Here is a 21032-nt window from a genome sequence, read left to right on the forward strand (position 1 = left end):
GGGGAGCTAAGCTTGATCTCGATGGATAAGATCTGCAGGTAGAAAAAGAAACGGGGGACATACCAGAGGCAGTGAATGAGAAGAAGGGGGAGGTTTGTGGGCAGGGGGTGGGGAGGTAGGGGAGCAGGGAGGAACCCCAAGAGGACCAGGCCTGATTGAGCAAGGTAGAACAGAAGTGGGAAGTAAAATGCAGATTGGCAGAGTGGGCGAGAGTGCCTGGAACTGAAAAGGAGCTATAGGAGCCTGGAAAGTTGAATTTGCATAATCAGAGCCATTATAGGATCAGAGTCAAGGGGGCAACCCAGTCAGCTTCAGAGGATGTTAGCTTAGCATCATCAGTCTGTCGAACTGCATAGCACGGGCAGAAGACACAGCCAGCAGGTGAGAAGAACAGCCAGGAGGCGGTGGCAGAACCATGGATGGAGCAGTGCGAGGCAGTGAGCAGAATTCAGGCCTTAGAGTGCTACAGGCCTGGCACATTCTAGCTGTGTGATGTCGGGCAGGCCACTCGACTCTTCTGAACCTTTCTGTCTATAAAATAGAGATGCAAAGTGTGCATTTTAGGATAATTGCTAAAATTTAAAATATTTGTCATGTGCCCAAAGTGTGCTAAGTGATTTACTCATACGTGTGTCACATTCACCGTTGCAATGAGTCATATTGTCCACACAAAGTAGTTACTTTTACTAACTCCATTTAGCAGAAGAGGAAGCAGAGGCTTAGAGACTTAAAAACCTATTCAAAAAAGCAGCTGCTAAGTCATTAGTCTAGGTCATGTGCAGAGATGTCACACTCCCCAAACTTGCTTTTAAATTGAACTGAGGAAGTTTCATGGGAAATGGGAAGAAGGCTCATATGGCAGAGCCTCAGGAGAGAGAAAAGACAGTACCGAATAGAGAATTCACAGGAGAGCAATTAAAGCTAATTGCACAGCGTCCCATTTGTACTGCAAGATTATTGAAGCCTCTGATAGAAATATGGAAAATATGGTACTTGAAAGTGTGGCCTGGGATCATTCCCTGCTTAGTGAGGTTTGAAGCCTGACCGATTCAAGAGATAATTTATGTTGAAATATTCAGGGCTCCGTTTATCACTCATTGAGTATATGTTAGTTCTCTATTGTGCAGTAACAAATCATTCCAAAACCTAGTGACCTAAAACATCAATAATGATGATTTTTATTAGTATCTCTCATCGGTTCGGTGGGTTAGGGTTTGAGAACTGCTCAGGTGGGCAGTTCTTGCTCAGAGTCTCAAGGTAGCAGTCTGTGACAGTGAGAGCTTCATTGTCTGAAGGCTCAACAAGGGGCTGGAGGATCCACTCTCAAGGTGGTTCACTCATACAGTTGTCAAGTTTGACAGCTCACATGGTTGTCACAGGCTGGTTGGGGGTTGGGGTCTTGATGTCTTTCCATGCTGAGCATCCTGACGGTGTGACAGTTATCTTCCCCTAGAATGAGTAATCTGAGATGAAGGTGGGAACTGCAAAGTCTTTTATGGCTTAAACTTGAAGGTCATATTACAGTCAGCCCTGAAGCAGTGTGGGAGGGGAGTCGGACCCAAGGGCATGGATACCACCAGAGGGCAAGAATCATTGGGATCCATCTTGGAAGCTGGCAGCCATAAGATGATTCAGTTACTGGTTGAACACCCAGTACAAACTATCTGTCTACTGGGAGTACGGTGACTAGGATAAACAAGACATTTGCTTCGATGGAGCTGACACTCTAATGGGGGATATGGAACACGAGCTAAGTCACTTCAGTCATGTCTGACTCTTTGCTACCCAATGGACCGTAGCTGGCCAGGTTCCTCTATCCATGGGATTCTCCAGGTAAGAATACTGGAGTGGGTTGCCGTGCCCTCCTCCAGGGGATCTTCCCCGCCTAGGGATCGAACCGGTTGTCTCTTACGTCTCCTGCATCGGCAGGCGACATTTTTATTTGTTTGTTTTACCACTGGCACCACCTGGAAAGCCCATACGGAGCATAACCAAGTACATTTTAAAAAGAACTTTAGACTGTAGTAGTGCTGTTAGCGAAGTAAACAGTGATGAATGTAGCCAAGGGACATTACTTTTAATACTGCAGTCAGGGAATATCTGGACATAATTTTAGCTGAGCCCTGGAAAATAACAATGAATCATATAAACAGCAGTTTAAGTGCTAAAGCCTGAAAGTTGGGAAGGGCTTGCATGTTTGAGGAACAGAAACGAGGCCAGTGTAGTTCGGTGGGTAGTCAGTGAGGGTAAGAGTGGTAAGATGCTTGGATTCTATTCTGAGAACAATGGAAAGACTTGGAATAATTTTGAACAGAGAAGTAGCATATTATTTAGATTTTAAAAAGATCAGTCTGCCTGCTGTTAGGACACTGGAGAGGAACAAGAGGGAGGGACTGCAGACCAGCGAGGAAATTGTTTAGTAGTTGAGACCAGAGATGATGGTGGCTTGGAGCAGCAGGGAAGACAAAAAGGAATAAATGGGTCCCGGAGATATTTTGGAGCTGACATCAGTTGAACTTGGTGATAGATCTGATGTCAAGCATATTTTCCTTCGTTCATACATATTCCTTCAGTAACTAATTTGAGAGTATAACTATAGGCCAGTGTGCAAGGTTTTAGCACCACCATGTGAAGCAGAAATAGACCCAAAGTTTCTACGTTCAAGGAGCTTCAATGGGGGAACCAGCATAGAAATAAGCATGAAATTTCACTGGCCATAAGTCTTACGAAGCAGAGTTTATGTGGTGTTACAAGAGCATATAACAGGTCATAAAAATGATGAGTTGACAGCTGAAAGATGAGGGCGTGGCAACCTACTCCAGTATTCTTTCTGAAGAATCTGTGGACAGAGGAGCCTGGCAGGCTACGGTCCACGGCGTCACATAGAATCGGACAGGGAGGCCTGGCGTGCTGTAGTTCATGGGGTAGCAAAGAGTCAAACACGACTGAGCGACTGAACTGAACTGAACCACCTTACATGGATTTTAGAGATACTTAGGTGGCAATTATTTTATAAACAACTATCAGGCAGGCAAAGGGCTGGTTTGCAAGAGACCTAACAGAGCATTATTACGAAGTTGAGCACTGATTGAATCGAGCTTTTGTTTAATTCAAGAAACTGACTCCTTGAAGGAGTATTTGGGGGAAGGCCTTTCACAGAATAAGAGGAAGTACTATTACAGTGTTTATCAAGGTGTAAGACTGTTTTAAAATCTTATCCATTTGACCAGTCTTTGTCATCAGAGTTTAAGGGCCAAGTTCATGTCTAGATTAGCAATTTGCATTTCATGTTCAGTTCTTACCTCTTATTTGGGAACAGTTGAAGAACAGATTATATACAGACCATGACAGATTATGGTTATTGGCTAAGAAATTCCTCCTCAGTAAAAGTTCTTTCTCAGCACATATGGGTTCATTTATTTGGGAAATATTTAAGCATTGACTATGTGCAAGACACAGTAGAAGATTCTGTTCTTAGGGAATTTATAGCCTGGGAGGGTGAGATGGCCCCTCAGATGAAAGTTGCCCTTGTTTTACGCACCTTGGTGCCAAATAATTAAAAAATCTCATTCTTCCAAAATAAAATATATTCTTTTAGTAGCAGTGTGACCCTTAGATTCTGACCTTCAGTTTTCTCACATGCAAAAAGGATAAAAATAGTATCTACCTAATAGAATTGAGATACTCATATAAATAATTTAGCATTGTGCCTGTACATAACATTAAGAAACCTCCAAAACTGTTAGCTATTACTAATGATGAAGGACAAACATGTGCCACAATAAATGTTTATTTTTAAAAAAAAACCTAATACACTGGAATGACATCTTTCACTGGGATTAATTTCTAAAACTAGGGCATAAAGTAATAATCATATGCAATCAAGGTTATCCTTCAAAATTTCTTAATTGCCCAACATGATATTAAATAATACTAAATCATTAAATCATTTGGAATACATGGAATTCTTCAGCAAGTTGGTTAAATTTTCTCTGGGGTTCTCAACTAGTTTTTCACTTCATTTTTCAGCAATGAATTTCAAAGCAGTCATCATCACACACAAATCCACATGAACAATAATTTGACTTTGTCAAGTGATAAAGAAAAATAAAAAAAATCATTTCACAGTTCTTTCCATAGTATTCCCCACCCCCAAATTTGTATATTTCAGACTTGATAGCACCCACCGTCAGAAGGCATACATACGCACTAAGTGGAAAAGCAGGAGAAATCCCCCCAAAATGTGGCTGTGTTCTTAAAACATTTACTGTCGAATTTACCTGGTTAAATGTACCTCATTCAGCTCCATTATAATTCTCATAACAAAGATCACTAAGGCTATCAAGTAGGATTCCTAACACTTCTAAACATCATTAATATATTTCCCTGGAATACAATGTAATCCTTAAGAAGGTCAGAGTTATTATTTAATCCAATAGTAAACTTTGAGAAGTCATATGGTTACCAACTGCGGACAGCATTACATTGTTAAATCTGATTTTTAAAACCTTCCAGAGATGGCATTTCCAGCTATATTTCCTGAATAAATGAAATGTTATTCATTCTTAATATTAAGAAATGTTTATTTCTTTAAATGCTGTTGAAGTGCTATGGAAGGTGGAGAGAACAATGAAAAGATTAGGGACTTTGGGGCCTGATAATCCTGGGTCAAATGTGGGCTCCTCCTCTCACAAGTCCTGTAAACTCAGGAAAGTTCATTGATCTCTTTAAGGCAGTGATAGTATCAGTGGGCCTCTGAGGATCTGTGAATTTTAGGGTTAAGGGTAAGTAAAACACCTAACACAGGGAATAGCACTGTACCTGATAAAGTTTTGTTACACTGTCATTGAAACATTCTAGTCTTTGGCTGATTAGGTATAGATGCAATGATTGCAGTATCCAACCCAAACTCCTTGAACCCATACCTTTAGATAAGCAGAACTGCTGGTGATTGTAGACAAGGGAATATAAAACATGAGGGCACTCCAATGGGTCTGAATTTAGGGATGGTAACAACTACATTTTGATACAAACATGATACAAAGTGACCTATTAGGGCTTAAAGGGTGAAGTGGGTATCTAGAATTAGAATGTAAGAATACAAACTTATGCAATTTATTTCATTTTATTTACATTTTGGAACAATCTAATAACATGCCTCAATCAGCTGCTACTGCTATGTGGCTTCAGTCATGTCCAATCAGATTGAACCACAAAAACAACCTTTTGATTAAGTCTTTTTTTCCCATCTTTTAAATATATTCCTTTGTTTTAAACCTTATAAATTACTTTGTTATTGCACACAATTGTTGCTGAAAAGACAGTGTGTTAAAACTGAGTAGTCTTAAAATAAATCATTAATTTATTTTCCAGATTGGGACCGGAAATTAGCCACAGTTTCATCGAATCCTAGACCACTCAATTCACTGCCAGAGCACTACTGTTGTGAAGGGAGGTGGCTTTGAAAGAAAGGCTTTTAAACTAAAGTAACCATGGCATTTTGAACAAAACATTTGGCATTCTTAAGTGGCTCCTTTAGACTAAAATAATGGTTAACAGAATTACTTTTAAGTGTGTATCCTGATGGCTACAATCCTAAAAATATTTACATGTTGCAAATTCTCTTCCAATCAGTTAGCCAGCCTAGGGCAGGGAATCAACATCAGCCTTAAGAGTTGTCACCTGTTCTTAAGGCCCCACTACCAGTCTTGTTGCTAATGTCACCAAACCATCTCACATTTAGTCCAGTGGTTACATGTGGGACCAGCTAAGGAGATAATTGTATCTGTTCAATAATTGCATCACTGTTAGGGAAAAAAAAAAAGAGAAGAACCTAAAGATGTAGCCAAGGAGGAAGATTCCTGGCATCACAGACCCTGAAGGTGATTTGGATGCAGAACCCCGTAAGGCAGAGGGCTACAGTGAGGATTAACTGCAAGTCTCCATACAGAAAACTTAACATCCCTATCCTAAAAGAGATCAATCCTGAGTGTTCATTGGAAGGACTGATGTTGAAGCTGAAACTCCAATACTTTGGCTACCTCATGCGAAGAGTTGACTCATTGGAAAAGACCCTAATGCTGGGTAGGATTGGGGGCAGGAGGAGAAGGGGACGGCAGAGGATGAGATGGTTGGATGGCATCACCGACTCGATGAACATGGGTTTGGGTGGACTCCGAGAGTTGGTGATGGACAGAGAGGCCTGGCGTGCTGCAATTCATGGGGTCGCAAAGAGTCGGACATGACTGAGCGACTGAACTGAACTGATACTGACAAGAAGAAAGACTGACAACTAGCCATCAGCTCCCCAGGCAAAACGATAGAGGTTCTGTAAAGAAACGCTCCCAAAGAAAAGAATCTTAAGCATTCTGTTCCCTAGGGACTCCCCAAGCACAGTAGTTGGTCCCCTACTCATCACCCCAAAGTGAAGTCTACCAGTTAATAAACTACCCCCAAGAACAGAGTCATATATATACATATATATGTATATATACACACACGTATTAATATACATACATCTCCATTACCTTAGTCTTGTGAAGTAATAAATCAGGTCCATCATCTAACTAATAAGCATGCCAGAGACAAAATGATAAACATTAGAGGTATTTTTCCAAGAAATATTTTCACAGAACTTAAGACAAGCAGCCTCCCAAATGAAAGCTTTGCTTATCTTTCTACTGGCTGTCAGTGGTCTATTTGTTGCAGTTTTTTTGTGTTTTAGGGATATATGTTGACTTTTCCCAAATTTTTACTTTTCTCAGTTGTTTTTTTAAAAATTTTGTTTATAGTGTTTTTAAAATTTTAATTTGGTCAAATCTGTACATTTTTTTCTTTGGGGTTTCAAAGTTTCCTGTTTTTGTTTAGAAGGCTCTAAGAGTATATATTTTCTGATATTACTTTTATTACTTACAACTTTATAACTTAGTTTTTATCCTATTATAAATTTCTATTCTATGTTGAGATTGTTTTGCTATCATTCTTTCTAATGTATTCTTTTCCCAGTGAAATGGAGTGCTTACATTATGTCCCCACATATGTTGCATCTATTTCTGGAATGTCTAGTCCACTTCCCTTACATATCTGTTCTTTCCCATGACAGTATCACATACTTTGGTTTTAGTAGCTTTATACTGCTTTAATTATCTGGTGAGTAAAAACCTCCTCTCTCAACACATTCCTTTTTCAAAAATATCTTAGACATTCTTACATATTCATTTTTTCACCTAAGCTTCAATAACTTTGTCCAGTTACAAGGAACACCATGGTGATTCTGATTGGAATGGCATTAAATTCATATACTCATTTGTGAAGGAAAGGCATCCCCATTTAACTGTATTAATATATATAAACATACATACTAGGCAGGTCCTCTCCACACTGAAATATCTTGTTCTGTCATTTATTTCCCTTCTACTAAGTTTTACAATTCAGAGTTTTGTTTCAGTGGTTGCTCCATGCAGTCATTATGCCTCCTGAAGTATATACATATTAGCCTACAGTCCTCATATAAAACATGGTTTGGTTGTTTGGCTTTACCTTCCTCTGGTTTTTCTTGCCAGCCTCAGCTGCCTCACCAGTCCCTTGCTATTTTGTTCAGTTGCTCAAACTTTCCAAATTATTTCGAGCCTCTGGGTCTTCGCATATTGACTACTTTGTACTCCAGCCACTTATCTTTTTGGTCTGTTTAAATGCTATTTCTACTAAAGGGCTTCTCTGACCTTTTCCAAATTTAGATTAGGTTCTCCTGCACAGCACTCCAGTACTTTTCCATCCTAGCATATGTTAGTTTAGCATGCTCTCCCCACTACAATAAACTTTAGGAAGACTGTGTACTTACTTATCACATACCTAATACCTAGCATATATACTTGATCTACAAAGATTATTTTAATACAGTTGCCTATGATTTTAAAGACTTAACTGTATCGGAAGAACATATTCTCTCAACCAATTTAATTAGTAACAGCTCACTTTTTTAACTTTTTGGCTGCACTGCACAGCATGTGGCATCTTAGTTCCCTGACCAGAGATTGAACCCACACTCACTGCCATAGAAATGCAGAATCGCTGGACCACCAGGGAAGTCCCCAAACAGCTCACTTTATTTGTTTCTGGACCATTACTAAAAATACGTTTTAATAATGTAATGCTTATATAGCCAAGATAATGGACTCTAAAAACTATTAATAAAAATACACTTAGTAAAGATAAAAGACACTTAGATCCTTTCAAAGATTCTGTTGTTGAGTTTTCCCCACTTTACCCCCACAGACTATAAAGGTAAAACTCTGTCTTATACGTACTAGTAGTAGTACTATCATTTCTCTTATCAAAACAAAAACACAATACACAAAACATACTAGAAATAGTTGGTTCTTTTTAATCAGCTATTGATGGTATAATAAAATAAATTTAAGTGGCACCTAATTTAAACATTTAAAATAGTTCATTGAAGGATAATCTACAACGCAGTGTATTAAGCCAAAGAGTCAAAATAACACCTTTTTTTTTTTCAAAAAAGAAGAAATAAAGGCATGATCAAAATTATGACTAACAAGTTGGTTTCGTTTGGACACTTATAGATGACTCTGTAGGCATACTGGCAGGCACGATGTTCAAATATCAATCCATATGACTTTAGAAATAATGGTAAGAAAGCTGTATATTTCAGAATTAATGTCTGAAATTAAAGAAAAATATCCACCAAATATCACAACAGATCTTTTAATGACTAAGTTTTTTAACATTACAATTGTTATTTTAGGGAACACTTTTTTTTTCTTTGAACATTTAGCTAAATGTTCAATATGTTAAATAATTTACACAAGAGAAATAAGTTTTGTGTTCTGTACAAATCAGAGGACTCATGAATATAATCCCCTCCCACCACCAAAGCTCAAATTTGCAATGGTCTCAGCAGAAAATAAACAGTTCACAATTTAAACAGAATTTATAGCATTACAAAAATTTACAAGACTCCTCTCTTATCATTTTCTTTCGAACAACAAAGGTTACAGTGACAGAAATGAATGATCAGAATGTAAAAATATTTGTGCAAAACTGCATTAATTGCTCTTACCATTCAATAGAGGTAAAACCTATGAACACACAATAACAATAATGAAGAAAAACTACACTGAAAGTAATTCTATTTTAAATTTCAAACAACATTGATTATATTGTTACTAAACATTAAAGGAAAACGTGGCACCATGAGCAGCAGGAGCAAATGATTCGGCAATTATGCCAGCTAAGGGAGCTGACACTGGAAAATGCCAAAGTGTATCTCCACACCAGCCATCCATCTCAAAAGACTGGAAACAACTATAGGGCTTAAAACTCACTTCAATGTCTTTATTCTTGGAATTTGTAGATCATAAATGAAATATTTAAGAAAGTCCTTTCCTCGCCTTTCCAGGAGTGTTTCTTGCATCACTGGAAATCCTTAAAAGAGCTGAATCATAGATTCTCTGGATTTACCTACACCAATCCATTTAACTGGGAGGGAGAAAAAGAGTATAAGAATAGTATTAATCCATGTATAATGTTCAATCTTTGGGATTAACAGATCCCCCCCTTTCCTCAGTGTCACCATTTAACTTCCCCCCATGTCTTTTGCTATCTTTTTCCTCTATTAGCAGATTATGCCACTTTCTAAACAGAATGTGCAGTCAACATCCAGGACAGGGTAGTATGCCTTAAAATTTTTCTGTTTTAATTGTACAATATTTACAACCGTTTAGTTCCTAGTGATTAGTAAAATACTGGCCCAAACCAGCAGAGACCTAAAGAACCTTTAATCAAGTTCCTAATTAGTTAGAAAAGATAGGCATCTTTAATAAATGGATGACAGTAAGAGGACACTGAAGTGACACTGTAACTTCCATAGCTCACAAAAAGTAGAAATATCTGGAAGAGAATACTGTTTTAATCTGCACAGCCTGAGAATCTGGCTACTGTACCAGTCTAGGGGAATCTCTCCTCATTGGCACTACATTGGCAAACCTTTATGGCATTTTACAGATGTCATTGTTAAACTCACTGCTTTTTATATTTCAAAAGACGTTGACTAAGTACAATGAGCAAACATGCTTACAAGATTTAATATCAAGCTGGGAGACACAGCTAGCAATATGGAAAACAAGATTCATGTTTGGAGATGAACCACAAATATAATCAACAATATAAAATCAGGTTAAGTGCATAATAGATTTTATACAGAGGATATTTTCTGCTCTACCTTTTGTCTCTGAAATCTCCAACAGTACCAAAGGGAAAAAAAGCAATGTTTTAAAAGACAGATTTCACATAACTAGTTCATAGCCCTAATTTAGTTATGTCTAACTCCTTGGCCAGCTTACTTTTTTTTTTTAAATAAGGAAGTTTTATTCTTTATTCTTTCATTTTTTTCAAGCTGGATTTCCTATTTTATGCATCTAGTATTTCCTAATATCTAGTCAAGAAACTTCACCAACTCTCAAGGGTGGCTTAACCTCAAGTGGAAAAAAAACTCACAAACCAGTTTTGATGGTGGTAAAGACACAAGGATTTATTATTAAGAGGGAGAGAGGAATAAGAATGAATGTCATAGGGCAAAAAGAAAAAAAAAGACTAACAGAATTAAAAACAGGGTCAAAAAGGGTAAGATATATAATATTATGTATTATTATATTATATTATTATATATTATATATAACATATTAATTATATATATTATATATTATATATAATATAATATATTGTCTTGAGGCATGTGAAGGATTAGAAGAAGATATTTTATCTTTTCCTGGGCATCTGTGCAAATCATAAGCACTCTACAGAGAAATAATCTGTTTTTTATCCTATTTCAAAGATAGTTGAAATCAAAAGTAGAAAAACTATTTGTTCATAAAGTATATTTACCTGGAATTTGAAGTTCATCTTCAATAAATCGAACATAGTTTTGTGCATTAATAGGTAGTTCCTTAAAAGTCCTTGCATTTGATATGTCTGTGTTCCATCCTGGGAGAGTCTTATACTGAACTTCAACTTTATTTAAGACTTCTTGGTTTGCTGAAAGTTAAAGAATAAATATATTTGCCCATGGTGTACACTGCCTATTGTCAAATGAGTTTTTAATACATCATAGGTTCACAATCTCTTACACAGGAGCCAGGTAATGTTTTGAAATTTATAATTTTTCAGAATTTAGGGAGGAAGAACAGTACACCATCTAGTATTTCATAATCAAACATATTTTTGCAGCAATAGGATTATTCACTCTAAGTGGGTAGTGTTATTAATTCTAATATCAGTTCAAGTCAGGTTTTGCTGTCAAATGAGTTTTGGTGCCAAACTTACAAAACTTTCAGTTTTCAGAGCTTTTTAGACTTCCATACTATGGATTGGGGGCTGTGGATCTGTATAATGGCAGAAATGTCACAGAAAGAAGGTTTGCTTACGTGTTCTCACTTGGGAAATCCTCTATTGTTTTTGTGACTGTATACAAAGACTTAGCAGGAAAACTTCTTCATTATCTCACCTAACCAGTTTCTCCGTACTCCCTAATAGAAGCCGAAAATGTACTAAAACAAGAACAGTGTCTTTGACTGGAGGTAGTATGGTGGATGCTATGGTACACTGTCCAGACTTCCCTCTTCAGGATTCACACACTAATTCCCCAGCTATGGGAGTACTGCCTGCTGAGAACACACAGTTCAGAATCTCCTCAGTGGTCGGAGCAGCCCATACCAACGACTAATCAAAATGGGGATACGAAGGACCTGTCTATTTATCTTAACTTGGGACTACTCTGGAGGACTATTCTAGTCCCAGAGTTCCCCATGGGACCAACTGAGGGTTTTTCATGGAACTTCTTGGCAGTTCAACTTCTGCTTAATCCTACTTCTTCTCTCCCCCTCCCTTACAGACATTGTTGCTCAGAGAGCTTGCGAACAAACTACCTACACATACATCTCTGTATCACAGTCTGTTTCCCTGGGAACCAAAAGTAAGACAACTGGTACCAGGAGTGGTCTGAGGAAGAAGGCTCTAGAATGGGATCTTGAAGCTGGATCACTGGCCAGCTGGCTGGCAATGAGGATGATTGCTAGTGGTAGAGCGAGTACAGTCTTTGGCATGTTCTAGTAGTGCAACTGTCCACGGGAGGTGAACTGGGGTGCTGTGGTGGGAAGTAAAACACTGGCAATAGCTGACGTACTGAGAAATGAGCACAAGGGAAACATGGACTTGAACGGCTCTAGATGGATACCATTCATGAACTGGACAAAGACAATGAAAGGTTAATGAAAACACCTAGAGAGAATCTCATCTCCTACAGCAGAGAGCAGGAAGAGCTGAGGATCAGGCTTAGGACTCAATCATACAGATGGCAGAGCTCCAGAGAAAGCTGAACTCTCAAATCCAGTGCATCTGCTATGATAAGGCCAGATCCTGTTTGAGAAAAAAGTGGGACCCTGAGACTTTTGAGACATCCAGCTGAATCCTTCTATAGATTCGCTGATGGCCTGCAGAATGGCTGAGGCTTCCCTTGGCTTGAGGATGATGCAGAAGCCTCTCAGGGCCTCCTCTCCTGACATGCAAACGTAAGTTCGCCAAGGAGTCACGGGGCCTGCTAAAGGAGGAGACAAAATATATTCTGAAGGATCTGTAGGGCTGAGCCAATATTTACCAGTAGGAGCAAAATGAGTATGTACAGAACTGGATCCTAAAGGTATAGGATGAAAGGATTTTGCAAGTGGTGGAATAAAAAGTTTAATAAGAGAATATATAGATACAAGAGTCCTCTTCTATGATCCAATGAAAATGTGTCATGTTAGGAATGTTCGTGGACATTCAGAGAAAGTGATGAACCACACTAAGTCACACTGCTTGTGACAGACCATAGAAAAAGAAATCAAGAGACTCAGTGGGGCTTCTCCTTTTAGCCATGATGGAGTACATGGTTCTAGATGAACTTTTCTAGCATAAATAACTGTAAAACTGGATGAAATACAAGACAAGTCTTTCCAGGCAGTGGTTAATAGGTAGCACAAACTGTGGTCTCTGAGAGGAAGAAAACTTAAGCAACTCCTGAAACTACTTAACTCTCTGCCAGGGACAATTTCTTGATCAAGGAAAATCAGGACACTGGAGTCAGTAGGGAATGGTGGTCCCACTGACCTGAGAACATAGACAACAGATTTCAGGAAAGCTGAAGCAGCAGCTAGAATCATCAAGGGCAAGCGTCAGAGAGGAGAGAGCTATACAGAGAGGGTATTCCTCCCCCAGAAATGGGTGTGAAGGACCATGGCTAAAGCTCAACCATACAAGCATGGTCCCATGGGAGGCTTACAGGATAGCAGCTGTCACATAGCTGAGTGGGACAAAGATTCTAGAGGTCAAGCAGTGCTGGTGAAAGGGAAGGGATAGGGTACATTGGAGCTCCAGCACTGCCAGATTGGAAAGATCTCTTTATACCTTGTTAACTCTCCTGGCATCTAGCTGAGACAACAGAAAGGTTGTTCACTAAAAGTAAAAACCAAACTTTAACTTGAAATCTACTACAGACTCTCCCTCACCCTGCCTGCTCCCCCACCCCACCACATCCACCCCTCAACAAAGCCTAAAACTAAGCTCTGCCAAGACCCACAGAGATAGTCTGGAGACTGTCTCACACTAGGTTAGAGAGATATGGGAAACACCTTGCACTCTCCATATACTATACGAACAAAGTATAAAAAACCAAGCTATACAGGTTCAGGATGACAAGCCAGTAAGTCAACTGTCCCCTAAAACAAGAACCAATACTCTTCAGAGTAAGATAACAGAATACAAGTCTCTACAACATATTATGCACAATGTCCAATATTCAACCCAAAGTCATAAGACACAGACGCAGTGATCCACGATCAAGGAAAATAGTCCAAAGAAACCAAACTGGAGATGGCCCAGATGTCAGCTAATAAATAATAAACATGCTTCTAAGAACTCGCGGTTCTCAATTCCCAAGGACTGGTCAAAAACCTACCAGTCTACCAAGTTCCATTAAGCTAGTCAATATTCCTTCATTTGACATATTCTTAGTCTTCCAGGATGACTAAGCAATTTAACAGTTTCTATTTCTGGAAAATGGAAACATTTTTGGAACTTCCTGAGTAACTGAAGAACTCATATAACTAAAGATATGCCTGAAGAAACCCACTGGCTCTAGTAGGAAATCTCCTTACATCCATCTACTTTAGACACCAAAGTTAGAAAAAAATCATTCCTGTAGCTTGAAGAACACAGTGGGTTAATGTAATAAGAGCCTGCTTACCCTGACAAGCAGGGCTCTTTTCTCCTATCTCACATTTCTCAAGGAATGCCTACAGAGAGGTGACTTTAAAAGTAGGGAATATAAGATTCAGGAGCAGCATAACTGGGCCCAGGGGTACCATGTCTCTTCTTTCCTATTTCAAGTGTGAACACAAGTTTCTCATGACACAGCACCCAAATCCATAGCAACTATGAAACAAATGCTAGTGAGTATACTTGCACTGTTCACAAAGGGCATTTCAAGTCTGTGGCTGTATGTCATAAATTATACAGAAGAGTTTTATGAATTGCTCTGATACATACACCTAATAATACTCTTTATACATAGCCTACAAAAAAGTACCTGGAAAATGAGGTATAATTTCACCATCTAACTTGTATGCAACTCCAACTTTGATTTCCGTAAACATGTCCAATATATCCAATTTGGTAAGTGCCAACCTAATTTTGGAAGAAAAGGAGATGTTAACAACTTGATGAAGGAGTAAAGGAGAATTCATACAAAGCTAAAAGTTCCAAAGCAATTCTGAAAACTGGTTAGAATTATATTTTAAAGCACACCACACATAAAACACTACAGGGCAATACATGGATATATTTTCCTCTATTAAAAACAATGACTTAACTGATCTACTCGTGAGTCACTTTTCTAATAACTGTAACAGATTTTCACTGATTGATAGATCCACATCCTCTAGCTTGGTTTCTCAGGATCAACTAATACATACCCAGAGAGGGCTGCTTGGAGTAAAGGATGCATTCTGTGGCTGACACAGCAAAACTGACTATTCCACGTGAATGACAAGATACACGTACGATACATACACAAATGCGATCAATCCTCATTTCTTCACTCCCCTTTAACACTACCCTTCTGGTCAGAAATTGTCAAAGGAGAGTGAGGATCTCTTCATAACACATCAAAATCTCCCAATAAATTGACTGGAAATCAGTTTTCTAGGAAAATCTATAGAAATTAGATAAAACACTAGGTCTGAGATTCTTGTCCACAGATTATTTTTTTATCCTTTATTCTAATATTTGCCAGAAGTTACACCTAAATAATACAAACATGAATACATTTTTATATTTATTATATGTATGCATCAATATTAACAGCAACTTTTACTGAGCATTTTTAGTGTGCCAGGCAGCATGCTATATACTCTCATCTAGATTTCAAAATACCCCTTTGATGTAGATAGTACTATTATTTAGATATTAAAGATGATGAAAAAGGCACAGAAAGATTAACTTACACAAAGTCACACAGCATAATGTATGGATCTGATATCTGAATCCAGAAGTCAGATGTCAATCAAGCCTATCCACTAAATCAGTTACACTGCCTCCCCTCTGATATACATACTCTATGTTGCTCCATCTATCTACCTACTCACCTTTCTACCTGCCTGTCTTACTTCCCTCTAAACTTATATGCATGTAAGAGTATCATGATTTTCTCTCCCAACCTTGGATGTCTAGGGAGAAAAACTAGGGTCTCTCTCCTTATGCACCCCTTCCCTGGATTTTGGTCCACTTCTGAACTGCAATTTCATTTGGAGTCTAAAGAGTGAAATTTTTGTATTAGTGCACTACCTCAAGTTTGCACTCCACAAAATTTAACCTGTGGTCATGAATTGTCATTTATGAAATAAGTGTTTCTAAGAATACTCACGCAGTAAATCCATTAATCATATGAGCATATTTGAGCAAAACAAGGTCCAACCAGCCACATCTTCTTTTCCTTCCTGTCGTTACACCAAACTCTCTACCCCTTGTTTGTAATAATTCTCCAATTTCCTAAAGAACAGAAAATAAAACTTTAGGATTAGAATACCAATACTCTAAATCTTGTAGATCATATAACACGTTATAGATCATATAACAAGGCATAAAGTTTCTTAGAGATAAACATCTTTCAGAAAAAATAACTAAGTTGGAAGGTATAATTTCAGAGATAGATTTTACGTGAAGGAGGCATTATTTGAAATACATCCACTTTTGACTTAATTTTTTAACCACTATTTTAAGACCAACATTTTTTTACATTATATAGATAACTTCTAAAAATTTAGATTAAAATTATAAATATTGCATATTAAAAACTAAGCTGCTAATAAATATTCACTAAAATAGATAAGTCAGGCTAATTTGTTCTAAGAACTGTAGTTTGATGATTTTCCTGAAAACCATAAGGCAAATTCCCATCTAGTAGTTGCTACCACAATGTCCTTTCGAAGAAAATTAAGGTTGAAAACAATGCTCAAAGTTCTAAGCTACAGCCAGTCCCTACAACCTAATTTTCCCATCTATCATCTATCTGTTCCTTAATTTACACCTTTCTGAACAAAGCCATCATTCCATTAGCACACATATTCTGATGGAATTACAACTAAAATACCGCTTTGTCAGCTTTGAATTTCAGCCTTGTCTATCTGTGTGGCCTGGGGCAGTTACTTCAGTTCTCCAGGCCTCAGTTTCCCCATATGTAGAATGGGGATGGTAACAGCACCCAGCTCCCAGAGTTGTTGTGAGGATACAAAGACCTTCTAAGTTTATAGCAAACAGTGGCTGGCCTGAGGTCACCACCAAGTAAAGAGTGGGCTATGATTAGAAAATGTCTGGAGATCACTCTCCTCAACCTTGACTCCTAATAAGCTCTTGGTGCTTATTAGGTGAAAGATACCTGTTATTTTTAAATTCTCCCTCCTCTATCTTAATCCCCTTCCTAATCCACCTTCACTTGCCTGCAATTACAGTTACCTTTAAGTGCCCACTAATCTCTCCCCTTTTGTTGCCAATCTGTTGCTACTAACAATAAAGGTATATGTAATTTTCTTTAAAGTTGCGCTGATTAATTTTGCAAATTAAGTGAAATGCATAAAAGACAAGAATTCATTAAGAAAAAGCATGATTTTTCATTTTCAAACTTTTGAATCAGATTTACTGAGAAACATGCTTACATTGTCTTGTTCTGTAGGAAAGGCACCAATACCAACTCTAGTTGTATAAGCTTTCACAACTCCATATACTTCTCCAACGTTTTGAGGGGGCATACCCAAGCCAGTACACACACCTCCAACTGTACAGTTCGAAGAGGTCACAAAAGGATAAGTTCCTAAAAACAGAAACAAACAGTAAAATATACACAAATGATAGACATTATTTTTTAAAATTCTGCATTTGAGTATACTCTAGGTATTTGACAGACTTATGGAACCACCCTTTCCTGCTTCTTTTTGTCTGTAGAGATAAAAACATAGGTGGTTAAGCTATAGCTGCAGTGCTATACTACAGACGCTCCTTAAGTACATGCAGTTACTTGGTTCTGTCCAGTAGGTACTCACCTAATTTAATGCCAAAACTCGGGTGTTACCCTACTATGTAGATTTATATTTTATACTTTCCTGTTAATTTAAACCAGGAGTAAATTTATTTCACTCCCTTGATACGGATACCCCAGCAGCCTGGAGTGACAAGAGTACACTAAGAATTCTGTGGTATTCCACATTCTATGACCTTTTGATCTCTCTTCAGGGAATAAACCCCAGAAATGACAAGAGTAAGCAAAGGTGTACTTCCTACCCTCCCCCCCAACCCTGACGCCAAGATCCTCTTCATACTTGAACTACCCTCTATGCTAATTAGACACTGCTTTCTTTCCAGATTAGATAGGCATATTATGGTATCAAAAATCTGTATCTACTGTACAGAAATACACTTTAATTGGCTTACTTGGAGTCAAAAGTCAATGAAATGTTAGTAACAGCTGAACAATCAGTCTTATACTGAGAGATTAGGTTTAGCTTGAAAGGCCAACAAAGGCAGTAGTTTGAAGATGATAAGCATCAAATTTTTAAACTCAGAATCTCACATCCAGGGAGTTATTAATTAAACAGACTTCCATAGTTCTTAGGATGTGCATGCTTAGTAACAATGTATATTATTAGCTCTTGATAGTTTTCAAAAGGTTGAATTATAGGTTCTTTCACAGAATTCATCTAATCATCTTTCAGTTCCAAGGAAATACAGTCTGGAATTGCTATAAACCAAACAACAACAAAAATCCCATTGACCCAAAGAGTGATTTCATTTTTCAAATAAACTGCAAAACACAAAATATTCCTTTTTTTAAAAAAAGGGTTAGGGTAAGATGACAAACTTTCATCATTTCTGAATATACAAGCAAAAAGCCTTATTCTAAAATCCTTTAATGCTAACATTAATTATGCATATCTTAAGCAATTTAGGACTCAGTTATGCTCCCCGTAAGTAGTATCTCACTTACCAAAATCAATATCTAATAGTGCTGCATTTGCACCTTCTACCAAGATTTTCTTTGGTGGTCCATGGAGAGCTTCATACAGGAAATAAACTCCATCTCTCACCATTGGTTTAATCTTTTCCATATAACCCTATATACAAAGACAAAAACCAAGTTTGATGTATACTAATAAATTTACATTGCAAACTATCTGAGCAAAAATTACCCAACCTTTGACAGTGAAAACTGACAACTGGAAAGGAGAAAGGGATTGGTGACAATGCTTACCCTATTGCAACATTTGGTTTGGCTTTGGTCTCTCATGCTGATTCTCCAGAACCAGAAAAGAGACACTATTTGAAGATAAGTAGAGATACAATGAAATCCAAAGGTTCTACATCAACCTTACTGCAAATAATGATAACAATCTTCTGAACAGCCCAGTACTCATATTTCATATACCAGCTTTTAGGAAAATAAAAAGAACTAAATATTGTGCTTTTATATTTTATAGGTATTAAAAAAGCAGCACTTAGAGTCCATATAACCATAAGTGCATCAAAGTCTTTCTCAAAATGTTGTGAGGGCCACCAGTGACACTGCCAAGCAAGCAAGTATCAATTATTGATTACTAATATTCTTTTCCCACTGTATTCCATTACAGTAAAATACCTTAGCAGTATTACTAGTAATATCAAATACTAACTCACATAAACATGATAAAACTTTCTCAAAACATGTTTAAAGTATTAATAATACTGCTTAATTCTAGAAATTCAGTTAAAAATATAAACAGGAGTTCCCCCAAGGGCTATAGTATAACTGCAATAAAATCTAGTTTCAACCATGTTTAAATGTTTAGCCAGAGCAGTATGGAAATTCCAAGACCCACTCATGAGCCCACTGAGTGTGTTATACGTATTGGTGGACACAAAACCCCCTCTGGCTCCAGTCCCCAGTCTCATGCTTCTTCCTGTTTTAGTCCATTTTTTTTTTAATGCCTGAAATGACTGTACCATTCATCATGTTCCTTCAAGTCCTGCTTCAACATACAGCAGTCCCCCCACATATCCTAGGGGAACATGTTCCAAGACCCCCAGGGGATGCCTGAAACCACAGACAATACCAAATTCCACATACACTGTGTTTTCTACTATCCATACATACCTACGATAATATTTAATTTATAAATGAGGCACAGCAAGAGATTAACAACAATAACCAATAATTAAATAGAACACTTACTATAATAAAAATTATGTAACACACTGTTATACTTTTGCAACAGCAAAACTAGCACAAATTTCTTTTTCCTTCTTTACAATTTCATGGATAGAAGACTTATTGTTACTGTAGACCTTAGCAACCACAGCCTATTTTTCTCTTTCCTTAGTAAGTCAAGAACTTTCACTGTATGGTTTCTCTCTGGTGTATCCAAATTGCCAGCATCACTGCTCTTGTACCTTGGGGCCATTAGTAAGTTAAAAGAGTCACTTGAATATAAGCACTGTGATACCAGGACAGTCAATCTGGCAAGTGAAATGGCTAGTAAGCGACTAATGGGCAGGATGCACTGGACAAAGGGATGATTGATGTCTTGCGCAGGATGGAGTAGGACAGCAAGAGATTTCATCACACTACTCAGAAAGTCTCAAATTTAAAACTTAAGAGTTGTTTCGCAGTTGACCATAGGAAACTGAAACCACAAAAAGCAAAACCAAGGATAAGGGGGGAATACTGTTCATCACCTATTAAGAATCTTCTTACCTATTCTCGTCATTATTATTCATCTACTTTACATTCACATGGAATATGTATAAAATAGAATTGAAAAGATACACCTGTATATTAGCATGTAAATATTTTCAAGTTGCTACTAATAAATTTAAAATATTTGTTGCATGACAGAATGAAAACAAAGTGGCAGTCTATTCTAAGTAACAATCAATATACTGAAATCCAAATACCTAACATTCACAATGTCCCTTGAAGGTCACTTTTTCAAAAGAAATTCAGTGAGTAGGTAGACCTAAGGTCTGCTACAATTCTAAAATGACATATAAGGTATGTAAATTCCTATTCACTTCTGGAACTGATGTCATACTTACTCACAGGAAAGAAAGAGTAATAGTCAGACACAAAGGAAGCAGCTTGAAACTCCAAAGATTTTGAAGGAATGGAAGGGTGGAGAGGATAGGGAACTTGATTACTGACTAACTCAGGCACCAACTGTGGTCCTAATCTGGTCAATCACCTTCTATGTCTCTAAAGAGTACAATGCTAAAGAAACTGACCCTTTGGGGTATCAGTCCTAAATGTGCTGGTTAGCTTTAAAAGTTATCATCTCTCACTTGTCCCTTAGTTGATCTATCCTCCAAATGCTTATGAGTGATTTTTATATAATACAAAGTTAGTCCTTTTTTTCTGCTCAAAATTATTGAGTAGCTAACCTTCCTATTACTGCATA

The 21032-nt window shown here is 37.7% G+C and overlaps 2 protein-coding genes across 16 annotated transcripts in view; one reads left to right on the plus strand and one right to left on the minus strand.

Annotated features, from left to right (window-relative positions):
• SPMIP3 (sperm microtubule inner protein 3) overlaps positions 1 to 12768 on the plus strand; it is a 36891-nt gene extending 24123 nt beyond the window's left edge. For 2 of the 12 annotated variants that reach the window (XM_081486838.1, XM_081486836.1), the window contains 4 exons: positions 5374 to 5455; positions 9645 to 9691; positions 11554 to 11597; positions 11912 to 12768. In XM_081486838.1, the coding sequence (XP_081342964.1) occupies positions 5374 to 5455; positions 9645 to 9691; positions 11554 to 11591 (167 nt within the window). In that variant the 3' untranslated portion in view covers positions 11592 to 11597; positions 11912 to 12768. Of the gene's footprint in view, positions 1 to 5373; positions 5511 to 9641; positions 9692 to 11553 lie in introns of those variants that run through there. The other 10 variants (XM_081486843.1, XM_081486841.1, XM_081486835.1 and 7 more) reach the window with 7 other exon arrangements.
• The window catches only part of ADSS2 (adenylosuccinate synthase 2), a 32932-nt gene continuing 20260 nt past the window's right edge, over positions 8361 to 21032 (minus strand). For 3 of the 4 annotated variants that reach the window (XM_081486830.1, XM_081486828.1, XM_081486832.1), the window contains 6 exons: positions 18590 to 18716; positions 17265 to 17419; positions 15977 to 16101; positions 14642 to 14739; positions 10906 to 11055; positions 8361 to 9501 (listed from right to left, as the gene is read on the minus strand). In XM_081486830.1, coding sequence (XP_081342956.1) covers positions 9449 to 9501; positions 10906 to 11055; positions 14642 to 14739; positions 15977 to 16101; positions 17265 to 17419; positions 18590 to 18716 — 708 coding nt within the window. In that variant the 3' untranslated portion in view covers positions 8361 to 9448. The remainder of the gene's footprint in view (positions 9502 to 10905; positions 11056 to 14641; positions 14740 to 15976; positions 16102 to 17264; positions 17420 to 18589; positions 18717 to 21032) is intronic. The other variant, XM_081486831.1, reaches the window with a different exon arrangement.

The sequence above is a fragment of the Giraffa tippelskirchi genome, chromosome 5 (genome assembly GCF_054371585.1).
Source record: "Giraffa tippelskirchi isolate mGirTip1 chromosome 5, T2T-mGirTip1v1.2.pri, whole genome shotgun sequence".
NCBI lineage: Eukaryota > Metazoa > Chordata > Mammalia > Artiodactyla > Giraffidae > Giraffa > Giraffa tippelskirchi.